General features: G+C 35.1%; 2 protein-coding genes across 3 annotated transcripts in view; one reads left to right on the top strand and one right to left on the bottom strand.

Moving 5' to 3' along the window:
- Window positions 1-5304, top strand: part of Dop1R2 (dopamine receptor 2) — a 41998-nt gene extending 36694 nt beyond the window's left edge. The window contains exons 3-5 of one of the 2 annotated variants that reach the window (XM_066396223.1): window positions 4137-4221; window positions 4447-4535; window positions 4904-5304. In XM_066396223.1, coding sequence (XP_066252320.1) covers window positions 4137-4221; window positions 4447-4515 — 154 coding nt within the window. In that variant the 3' untranslated portion in view covers window positions 4516-4535; window positions 4904-5304. The remainder of the gene's footprint in view (window positions 1-4136; window positions 4222-4446; window positions 4536-4903) is intronic. The other variant, XM_066396222.1, reaches the window with a different exon arrangement.
- Window positions 5305-10277: 4973 nt separating this feature from the next.
- On the bottom strand, window positions 10278-12391 carry LOC136412963 (centromere protein S-like). Its single transcript, XM_066396241.1, has 4 exons — window positions 12284-12391; window positions 11538-11695; window positions 11421-11487; window positions 10278-11358 (listed from the first exon to the last, which is right to left on the bottom strand). Exons 1-4 carry the CDS (start codon window positions 12305-12307, stop codon window positions 11272-11274), a joined length of 336 nt encoding a protein of 111 aa, XP_066252338.1. The 5' UTR covers window positions 12308-12391; the 3' UTR covers window positions 10278-11271.
- Window positions 12392-12566: the final 175 nt, after the last annotated feature.

Here is a 12566-nt window from a genome sequence, read left to right as displayed (position 1 = left end):
CAGTTAAATAACGTTTCCGACTTTATCTCTTTTAGCAGGAACTGCAGAAAGTTTTCCCTGGAGGGGTGTTGGGGCGTAGGTGGGTGCCTAATTAAAATGAAAACTTATTCAGTTATTCAAACTTGTTTAAAACTATGGCTTGTTAAAACTCACAGTTCTTATCAGATGGTTTAATATTTGACACTGTTTGCTAACTGGGTATTTTAGACCTTTGCAAGCATTAACTATTTTAACAAGATGCCTATACTCGAATTGGGAGGAAGGGAAAGTGAGATTAAGTAAAGACATCAAAACCAGCAGAGCATAGCTCGACGAGGAAATCCCTTCAGGGAGAATTTGATGTGATAAAAGCAGGCAAAGTAACAATCTTCACATTTCAATGCAAATTGTCATACCACATCCATGCAAGTTGGGGAGAACATGATGAAGGAGGGTCATACTATAGAAATGGGAATCGCTTATCTGCCTTGATCTAATGGGTCAAAAATTGAGTTGAAATCATGAATAATGGTTATTTAGCTCAGAGAAAGTACCGCATCATCGAACCCTTATTCAGATATCAAAAAATTCGTTTAATTTTGGCCTTCGCCTCCGCAATTCTATAATATTTCTTTACATCGGTTGATTATGGGTCCTATATTAACTGGAATGCCCTAATTGAGACCATGGAGCTTTGGAAATGCATTTTTAGGTACTTTTCTTTTAAAGGTACTTACAAGTCGTGGATTTAAATTGACCGCGACATTTCAGTGCTTCGGAAATTTTCGAAAAAAGTTAAAAACTTTTCAAGTCCCTTTTTTTTGCTTAAATCCACCGATTTCAATCCTATACCGACCCTGGATAGCCATAAGACTTTAGAGGTCCGAAAAGGCAGTTTGAGGAACCCTCAATAAATTTCAACACATTTGAAATTGAAAAAGTCCGTTTCAGTGCGATATAATATCTTAACGATGGATTATTCTCCGTAACTCTGGAAGGGATAATCATGGAATATTCCATTTAAAAATAGGGTTTATACTGTCGCTGCTTCAGAGAGTTGTTCCAGTTGTGTAATCGTTGTGATATAATCACCCAGCAAACTGGAATTAGATTGAGTTCAAATCGAAAACTTTGAGTTTGGGTTATTTGCGTTTAACCTTATCTTAATCGAGGCAATTTGATTTATACGTTTTCTATAACGACCCATTCTCGATTGTTAGGGATATCATTTGTCTCACACATATATCACAGCGCTAGCTTATAGAGCTCACCGAGACGTTTAGTTTTAGCCAAATTTTCAATGCAATTTATTTTCTGGTTCCCGCGATATTGACGCCCAAACTTGCAAAATTTTCGAAAAATCGATGCCACCTACTTTTGGATGTTCTATTTTTTAGGGGCAGCTGCCCCTAAATGGGCTGATTTGGACCCTTTGGAAGAAGCTCAATGTAAACTAAAATATGTCAAAATATTAATACACAAAGAAAGTGCAGCAAAATACCTAAAATGCATAAATAATCACTAACAAGTGCGGTAAAGGTGTCTTCGCACGTGTTAGGTGCAATATACTCCCTCATCTATTAACTTTGCCTTCCCTAAGTTCAATTAAATTTTAGCGTGCTGCGAAGTCTTTCCACGCACACGTGTGGCCCAAAATTTTACCGCACGCATATTAATGTGAAATACCCAGAAAAACACACACGTGTATACCTGCGTGTATTCGCGTGTAGCAAAACTTTTTCCCGCACACGTGCTGCAAAGCGCTACTTTCAGCTCGCAAATGCTTAAAATAAAACCACTTTACCGCACGCTCGTAGGAAAAGCATAAAAAGTAAACGAATTGCCGAGAAAATTTTAAAATCAAATGTTTTAGATATAACCCAGCTCTAGCTACCATCAGCAATACTGCTTGAGCTACTCGGAAATCATCATCAGCGAATCCCCGGAACAAGAGCGCCTGATTCAGCATAATTTATGCCTGGAAAAATATATAATATCTGGAACAGAGTTTTGCCCAAATTAGATAGCAGGCAATGAATGTTGAAATTGGATACGCTACTCGCATTTTAGAGCACTTCATCCGAGGAAAAGCGCCTCGGGGTACAAAGAATACTACAAATGTAATATTCCGTACTATTTACGAGCTAATAGCTGCATCTCAAATGAAATATGTACTTCATACATATTTCGTAACAGTGAGGTGTCTACATTAGTCTCAAGTTATATCAGGACATACAGGGCATGTAATTTATATGAGATATTGCCGGTTTAGGGGTGAGTAATTGCTCGTTGTTTGTCCAGAAATGTACCTACGTATATCATTGAGGAATTGATGAATCTTCCTATCTATCAAAGAGCGGACGGTCTCATTCTTCTCTGATTTCAAACGCCCGTATTCGACGATATCACATTCCTGTTTAACATAATGTTATAAATTTCATGACAATGCAACTAATCTGACATCGGTGATAAATTAAATTTGAAACTTATCTCCAACTAAGACATTCAAAGAGGATTTATTAGAGGAATTATTTTTCACGTCAGCGATTCTTGTGTTCTCATCCCCAAATCTCGGCGATTAACCGCTGATCAATTTATTATTACATCGCAATTTGGGGAGCTCTGACTGTTACAGATTTGAGGAATTAAATTCGTTAATCATTCGTTTGATTTTCGGAATTTAACCAACTCATTTATGATTGTTTTTCAGTCTGGTTCTTAGTTTAGTTTCATTAAACGTCAGTTAGTAGGAGATCAATGCTTCTTCAAGCCGAGCTAACGTAAAATTTGTTATTACAGAAATACGAAAATATGCCACTTTTCAGTGATGAATTACTGAGGGTTTTGATTCGATTCTTGCGAAGCTCGAAATTGCGTGTCTTGGAAACCTTTAATCTCGAGAAGAGGCACATTTGGGGCGATTCTCACCCTCATAAAATGTTAAATTTTGCCTTATTCCAGGTCGTGCAAATTTTTTTCTAAAATAACTTTCATATTCCGAATATAATAAATAACCCAGATGGGATGAAATGAAGTTCTGAAATTTCACCCAATCATCTCGGATAAAAAAGACCGTTTCCTTCATTATTGGAAAGAGCGAATCTCCTCTTGTAATAATCCTCACCGTAGCAGTGTTAAATTCTTCGTCTTATGTGTGTGTATTTCTTGCTTTCTTGTTCCAGGCTTTGCTTTTTGGGAGGGTTACGAATACTTAATTCGGAAGATCCATTTGCCAATTTCACACAAAAAATGAAAACTTTATCCTTGCTCTAACACGAAAAATTTTTCGAAAACTCCATCCAGAAGAAAAACTTCGTCTTTGGTAACTTCCGGCAGATTCAAAATCAAGCTGCCCTCCTATAAGCTCGAATGTCTTCCTGAAAGATTTGGAATGGGTCGCTAAAGCTTTGCCGTTAAGCCCAAAATGCTTCTAAAGTGTTTCTAGCCCTTTTCGAGTTGCCCGAGAACATTCTGTCAATTTCTAAGCGTCTGGCGTGAAGTTCTCTTTTTCTCAAAGATTTTTGAAATTCCCTTCCAATGGATTTTCGATTAATTTCATATTGTGGCACGCCCGAAATATGCAGTTTTCTCGTAGGTTGTCGTGGTATATAAATTTTTGAACCCTCAAGTCTTTCCATAAGCTTGGCTGACGTTTCTTCATTTCTTACCTGAAGATTGTTGAAAACTTATAGATTTGCAATTTTGTTTTATTTTGAGCCACCCACAAAATGTATTTTAGTGCAATAGATGTAAAAAATCAAATTGCTACTTTCTTAGCTCCATGTTTCTTTAGGAAGCAAGAGGCTCAGTTGGAAATTCTATCTTTAAAAATTCAAACAAATTATCATTAATTAAAATGTGATTCAGTACCTGCAGAAAAAATATTGAAATATGAAGAGGTACACTACCAGTTTGTGAAATTCCTCAGATACTCGTGCATTATTATTTACTTGTAATAATAATTATAAACTCACGTATACTTGCGCCTCTGCTGCTGAAACTTTTAGGCTAAATCACTTCAAACTTACTCAATATGCATGTCCTTCCTCTGGGGAATGTGCCTACATACGTAATGAAGGTATACTATGCACATAAGACCTTTTGTGTAATATCCAAAGTGTGTGCTTTTCTCGTAGTTCGAATTTTTTTATTTCCAGAGCTTTCCTGAGGATCCTCTGCGTCTGCTGCCCCAGATCAGTCAGGCGAAAATACCAACCTGCTTTTAGAAGTAAACCTAGTCAGGTGAGAGAATCAGCCATTTATTCTCTTTTCAGCATATCACGCAGGGTATAATTCATTTAGAAAGCCCTGCTCTTTCAGCATTCTTCCAACGAAAGCATGCGGAATTATTAGAGCTATTGTGCTTCGAAAACAGGCCATATCCACTATAGCTTCATGACATGACTATCTCGTATCCTAAACCGTCTTTTCAGTATTATGTATAATAAAATTTCAATTTTGTACTAGGTCGATGAAGGTTTCGGCGAAGTTATGTACAACTTTCTAAGCATTTTCAAAGTCCATGCTCGGGTTTAAAAAGGCCCTACATATGAAAGGTTTGCAATTTTAAATACTTTTATACTTTTCGTCTGAGGAACTCCCATATCTTTCCCAGCATGGCCACAAATCCGTTTTTTGCACTTTATTGCTTGGTAAGCACCAGCCCCAAATTGATTTCTTTTTTTATGACAAGTTCCAATAAAATTCTGAATTTTATATTTATGTCCCTGAATGTGATATGTAGCTTTTACTCCCTTATTTAGCTGTGATTCATAATTGTTTTTATCTCCGGCCAACCTCAGTAGTATTAGTGAAAACTTTCTTTCAGCATTCATGAATTTATCTCCAAGAGAAACATACCGAAATCCCCAATGGCAGGCACCGAAACTTCAATTACAACAACTAACCATCACTTTTTTCGCAGCATTTCAACACCCACGCTCAAGTCCTTGAAGCCACTCCAAGCACCTGCACATATTCTTCAGTGGGCCAACAGGAACTCCACCCTTTATGACTTCACACCAAGCACCACCAATCAGCTTTGGCCATCGCGCACCCTGCAGGTACCACCCCCGGGAGTCCTCCTCAAAGGGTGGTGCATTCCTGTGCACCCTCCCCGAATTCGATACGGTTCAAATGACTTTCTAAGTTTGTGAGATATTTAGGGTAGTAAGTGTTTTAGAAATGAGATTATAAAAAAGTTTCAGAGTCAATTACTGTAAAAATTTTGTAAATTTTCTGAGTGTTCTTGTGTTTGTTGTCTTGAATTCTGGAGAGAAATTGGTGGTGATCGCTAAAAGTTAAAAGTCAATGGGCTTAGAGAGATTGCAGATATGTGCTCAGGGATAGGAAATAATTCCGTATATGTTTTTAAGTGAGTCAAAATATCGAGCAGATAAATGCAATCCCTTTCAGTAATTTTCCGGAAATCATTATATGGGATGATTCAAAAAGGTAACTCGCCCTTATGACTCTTTTATTCTTAAACTTAGAAAGTTGAAATTTGGAGAGAAGCTATATGAGAATAGAGCCGATTGACGTTTATCTAACACTTCTGGTTTAACCGAAAATGACCTCAACTTTCGATTTTTAAATGTAATGCCCTATATTTCTTTCTTTTTTGGATTTTTAGCCTAAAAATATGTCAATTTAAAAAAAATATTTTTTTTTGTGATTTTTTATGTCGAGCTACGCCACTGAGGTATATATGTATTGAGCACAATTTTAGGTCAGAATAATGGAGAAAAATACTAATTTGTAATTTTATTAAATATTTTTTCTTTAGCAATTTAAATACCAAAAAACGGTTTTCCCATTAATAAAAAATTCATTATTTAAATTGCTTAAAAAACAAACAGCCCTCAATAAAACGACAAATTAGTATTTTTCTTCCTAATTCTGAGCTAAAATTGTGCCTAATACGTATACCTCAGTGGCGTAGCTCGACATGAAAAAAACACACAAAAAAATGTTTTTCTTAAATGACGTATTTTTAAACTAAAAATCCAAAAAAGAAAAATTTATAGGGCATTACATTTAAAAATCGAAAGTTGAGGTCATTTTCGGTTAAACCGGAAGTGCTAGATAAACGTCGTTAATGCCAATCACTCGGTTCTATTCTCATATAGTTTTTCTTCAAATTTCAACTTTCTAAGTTTAAAAACAAAAAAGTTATAACGGCTAGCCACTTTCTTGAATCACCCGGTATATTGTGTTACATCTGACTTACAAGCATGCTTTCAATAGGTTAATTCTCTCCACCTAATATGGTTCTCTGTTTGTGACATGTGTGTGGTTTGGAATCTCGATAGATTATGGGCTAACTAAGTTTATGTTGTTACCTGGTAGAATTGGGCTGTTTCAGTTGGTCAATTTTCCGTGTTTCAATTAAGGCCGTAATAATTAGAATTGGTTAATTAAGCTCGACCGATGTGATTTCCTGTTTACGTACCACTCAAGCAGTGTAATCTAAGATTGGAAACTCATAGTCGTATACTGTTACAATGAGTTGAAATAGGGTCGCAACCAGGAAAACCTCTAGTTATAAATGCTGACCTAAACATGTTATCTGTTTACACATTCAACGCCAGATATGTTTTGTGACTTCCAATATCTCATAAAATGCAAACGTAACAAAACTTTTTCAGGGGCCACCGCAGATACAATTGTTGAAGCACACACTTAAAGAACCTGATATCGTCTCGAATTGTATCTTCTTTAATTGTGTTCGGCTATGACAGGCTCGACATTTACGTTTAACTTGAGTATTTTTCCGCGCTTTAAAATTCCGGTTTAAAGCTTACAAAATTCTTAGTACTGAAGGCGATGTTCTTGGTCTTAATTGGAGAAAAAAGACATCGTTAATTCCTTAAGAATTAGACTTATTAGATATTGTTGAAGTCGGACGAAAAGGACTTTTCAAATGTGAAATAAAAATTCCAGATCCGTATTTGAACTAAATACTATTTTTGTCCAGTTCGTCCAATAAACGCCAAAAGACACTTTTTTAATATTTTCATGGTATTTTCTCAAAAAAGCACAAATTTGCTTCAATTTAACACATCCTGTAACATATAGCCCCAGTATACAGGGCGTACCCCAATTCATGGCAAAAAATATCTTCGCATTCTTTGACCAAATATCAGGTCAGTTTCTCACGTAAATATGAGATCTCAAGGCTTCCATTTCTCTATCCAGCTATTTAAATGTTTTAATTTTTTCTTCATAGGTCCCACAGTTCATGAGATATTTACCCCAAATTTTGGTGTCTTTATAAGTTCCTTTGTAGAACCTTTGATATTGCCAAATAATAGTAAATATTTACAGGGTGAAATTTTTGACTATATCTACATGTACTCTCGATACCTCATTTCCAGTTCTGGCTCCACACAATGTTCTCAATTTCCTAATTATGTCAATAATTAATTTCGAAAAAACAGAAAGAAAAGAACTCTCTTCATCTATGAACTTGGAAATAATTCTTCATCCTGCTCCCACTTCACATGCATTTGAACCGCTTTGTTCTATATAGCGATTTGGAATTCGAGTTTTCTAATTCGACAATTAGAAAAACTAAGACAGTTCCAGCCTTTTCTTCGATTATTTTCGCCTTCATTTTGCATGTTTGATATTTAACCAACGGCAGAGTTTTCTTTAATAAACCACCTGGTTGCTTGGAAAAAACAGCTTTCTAAAGGCAAAAATCAAGTACTACTTGTTTCTCTGTGGATGGTATTTTTCATGTTGTCCTCTTCATCTAATATAAGTACTTTTGATTAGTATATAACTACCTAATATTATGTACAAATACTCGTTTCATAGATTAATGTGATATAGAGAACTTGTATGCACCTGCAGCTATATGCTTGAGACTACTAAGTTAAGAATAGAAATCTAAATAGGAATAAATACCTCCAATTTATTAAATATTTCTGAAATCATTTTTTAGACAAATCATTTAAGAGTAATGTAAATATGTGTACCAAAGAGTATTTTACTAATAAAAAAAAATTATTTAGTATGCTTTGCTGCAAAGTCTATTTCTCTTTATACATATATTAAGCAATAAAGTGTGGTCCCTTGGCAAGATTTTTGGCCGAGACAACACCCTAATCCTCCCAGCAGCATTGCGAAATTTCATTTACTGGGTCTGCAATCTGCAATATTGAAACCCTGAATTCAGCAGTTTTATAGGAAAACAGGACGATAGTCGACTTTTGAGATTGAACTTTATTGTTAATTCAAAGTAACGATTCTCTGTCTTTTATTTAACTCGCTCAAACTTGTTTTGATCATAGGGCGCCTTACATTATTAAAATCCGGCCCATGCTGGACATTTCTTGTATTTTCTGTTTCTTCCTTTATCACACTAATATCAATTTATCACATAGTTAGCAAGTTTTCAAGTAACTTTTATTGGACAGACAAAGTCCCAACTTCAATCCAAGAAATATACTTTTTCCTACCTTCTACCCCAGCAGGATATAATTTTCCGGTGATGGCTTTGAAAATTGAACCGAACGGTGGGTAAGGTTAATTAATCCTCTGGTTTCCGATATTTTCATGTTGCTTTCACCCCGTCTGAAAAGATTAATTTGATATTTTCTAAAAGGGTCAATATTGCTGCCACAATTATTCCCAACAGCTTTAAATTGTTGGAAACAAAAAAAAACTTTTTTTTAATCCTTGTTTAACCATCGCTCCCCGAGTTTCTATTAGAAACGTTCAATGCAGGCAAAGCAACATTTAATCTTAATTACTGCGTATAGGCCTTGGTTTTTTTCCTTGATTTCCGGATTGCCGTTGCCCTCGATAAACTTGATTTTTCGCTTACCATTTTGGCCTAAAATCAGCAGAAAGCCACCTCATTATTAATAAAGGCTTTCGATTATGAATTTTACCAGATATTCGTTTTGCCTTGCAATGAGTTTTACGTCATTGGTAGCTATCATTAGTCTTTTAGCGTGCCTAAAAAGCTTTTTGGCAAATAAATATTGATTTAAAATACTTTTGGAAAGTTTCTAAATCGGCTTCGTACAAATTGAGATTCCTATAAGTAAGCTCCGTAATCAGACCTAAAGCTTTGTAATCGAAGGTCACGACTAAGTAGTTTCCCATTTTGTCAGAAATCTCTTTGGAACAACTGGCAATATGTTGTCTTACTTCTTGTAAGTGAAAACAGATAAAATAAGAGCAAGAACTAGTTTTACTTTATTATTTAAGCGTGAAATTATTCAAGTGCTAGTAACTTTAGGACCGAATTATTGATGTATTTTAACATCAAGGTAGTTTCCATAGTTGCAAAAAATTTGACCTATAGTAAAACTCGGTTCGAAGGAAATTAACTTACAAAGTTAAGCGCGCAGTAATACTTTGGCCTCTAGCAGTTTCAATGGAAACAGAGTAACAAACTAAAGACCTTTATTGCCGTGTTAATGGAAACTTTATGCACCAGCTAAATTGGACAGATATCAGGAATTTGACCCTTAGAGGGCCAGAAAAATATGTATTTTCGTTGCCAGAGCTTGCTGTACTAAATGCTCTCTCTGATTCCATACTTGTTGATTGTTCACATTCCACACATTTTCGGGACCAGGATGCCGATATTAACATTTACGACCGGGATTTCGGGATTGGATTCCCTAATTCCAATGCGCAATATTCAGTTATTATTGTCATGTTCTTCAAATGTTCTTGGTAATATGGTGAATGAAAAATGTATATTATCGTACACTCATAATTTTTGCCAAGGAACCCCGTTCAAACGATATGATGAAATTTACTGTAAGTAATAATAATATAAATAACTGCTTTCTGAGGTTTGCTGTAATATAATCTTTTGTTTACATTTTACATTATAACTCGTTCCTATAAGTTGATATTTGCCCTCTCTATTATAAATACTTATAGACGGATCTATATACTTAATAATAAAATACGTAATTTTTAGTGTGAAAAACAAATGGTCAACAATACTCTCAAAAAAACCTCTATATTGCATAAAGATACTCCTTGAAAGGAATGTATCAACACAACATTGGCATGAATAATTTTAAAAAATCATGACATAATTAAAGGGTGAAATTAAGGAAGCAATGGAGGCAAGTCTCTTCTATATTGTTACGATTCCGGGAATTTGAATAATTCCAGTAAACTCGCTTTAATGTAAACACTATTTATTACCTCAAACAAATCAACACAACTACAATTCGGCAACTAATAAATTAATGTTTCGATACTAAACACTTTAGTATTGCTTATTTTACGTCATTCCTTATATAGCTAAAGATCCTATGACTAGAAGATTCCACAATTCTCTTACAAACATGCAAACATTAACAATAAATACACATACCAAAATATCTGACATATATAAAAGGAAGAAATAATTCACCCAGCCGAGCGCCCACGATAAACTTTTTTTGCCTGTTTTTTACCTGCGGCTGCCGCTCGCCAACCATAACAATATGCATAGAGGAATCCCATAATGCGATAAAATCACTTGGTACACTCCGGGGAAATACCGCAGTTTTATTTATGGTGTTATAACTACGTATTATATTTATTCTTGAACATTCTACTTCTCGCGTCTGTAAAGTCCGATAGAGCCGCTTGTTAAAGAATTTTATATAGGAAGACGTACCCATAGGTTCGGTACCACAACATGTCTGGTTATCAGAGATGTCCAGTTAGCTGTAAAATCTGTGATAAAAACATTAATGTCTTCCACTATATTTGGTATTTTCTCGTATAATTTACATTGAATTCCAAAAGTACTTTCCTGTTCGAACTGTTCGCTTCGTTGGGAGTATTCGATTTTTTCGAAATCTTCAGTATTTATTTTTGAACTGCTTTTTATCTAATAATTTCATGAAATTTTCACTGCTTCTAATGTAGGTACTTTTTAATGGTGTATAAACTATTTAACATTATATATAAATAATCGTTTCATTTGTTGAGATGAAGTTGCAAAAATATCTCAGGAAATATTCTTTTTGCTGCCCTTTACTCCAATAGGATATAATTGATTTGCAAATTGAACTGAACGGTGGGCAAGATCAACTAATTCTCTGGTTTTCGATATTTTGACGTAGCTACACTTCAAATCCCCTGCCTGAAAAGTTTAACTTGATATTTTCTGAAGAGGTCAATATTACAACTTTAACAATTGCGAACAGCTTTAATTTCTTGGAAGCAAAAAAGTTACAGAGTTTTTAAATCCTTTTTTAACTGTCACTCCCTTGACTTTCTATTAGAAACGCTTAGCACAGGCAACAGAATACTTAATCTCAATTACTGCGTAACCGCCTTGATTTTTTCCTTGATTTCCGGAGAGCCCTTGTTCTCGAGAGACTGAATTTTCTCATTTACCATTTTGGTCTAAAATCAGTAGAAAAAAAATCTCTTCATTACTAATAAAGACTTTGAGTCATAAATTTTACCAGAGATTCGTTTCGCCTGACGAGGAGTTTCACATCATCAGTGTTTATTGTTGATCTTTTAGAGTGCCTAAAAACTATTTGATCACATTTAAATAAACAAATATCGATTTAAAATACTTTTGAAAAGCTTCCAAGTCGGCTCCATATAAACTGAGCTTCCTGTAAGTGAGCTCTGCAATCAGATCTAAAGCTTTGGGATCGAAGGTCATGCCTAAGTAGTTTCCCACTTCGTTAGAAATTTCCTTGGAACAGCTGGATATATGTTGCCTTACATCCTGTAAGAGAAAACCCGTAAGGTGACAGCAATAAAAACTTTACTGTATTACCAAAGCGCTAAATTATGGAAGTAACTTTAGGGTCAAATTATTAATGTATTGTTAACGTCAAGTCAGTTTCATAAGGACGATGGCTGTTCCTGGATGGCGGTTTTTTTAAGAGGTAAGAGAGCAGTGATTAAAAGATTAGCCTAGGGCGCCAGAGTTGCTAAGGCCAGCGTTTACGTACAGTAGACTTTCCTAAATTAAGAATACACCAGAAACATAAAAATGCGAGGCATCTTGGATCATAACATTAAGGATTCATTTGACGGTTATTTCCATGGCAACCATCTGCAATGGATCTTTAGGTAATTATGAATTTATTTTAGTTTATAGTCGTTCCCAACCCAGCTATGGCCCTGATTACCAGTCAGCAAGAATTCCTAATATATCAGCGCAACATTTTGAGTGTATATGCTTTTTTATGGGTTAAAAAATTAAGAGCTTCCAAGGCAATTACATCATAAGAAAAGAATTGACTTTTTGGCACTAGAAGTAAACATGCTCGGTATTATCTTGTGTAACTTACTTTCCGAAATTACTTACTTGTTCGAAGTGTTCGGTATTCATTTTAAACTGAGGTTTGATTTATGATTTAATGGAATTTTCACTGCGTTGCTAGCACAAGCGGTTTATTTACAAATATTATCAACATATCTATCCTGAATCTGTCAAACCACTTAAAAAAAATTTTCGGTTAGGTTCCATCCTGCCTGACCTCTGTCTGAATTTGAATCATTGTGTGCAGATCTCTTATAAATGTATTATCCAAAACTTTACTCTCGCACCAAAGATGTCGCTACCAACGCCTTTCATAATCCATTATCTC

This window comes from Euwallacea similis, chromosome 13, assembly GCF_039881205.1.
Source record: "Euwallacea similis isolate ESF13 chromosome 13, ESF131.1, whole genome shotgun sequence".
NCBI classification, from domain to species: Eukaryota; Metazoa; Arthropoda; class Insecta; order Coleoptera; family Curculionidae; genus Euwallacea; species Euwallacea similis.
This window is presented reverse-complemented; position numbering and strand designations above follow the sequence as displayed.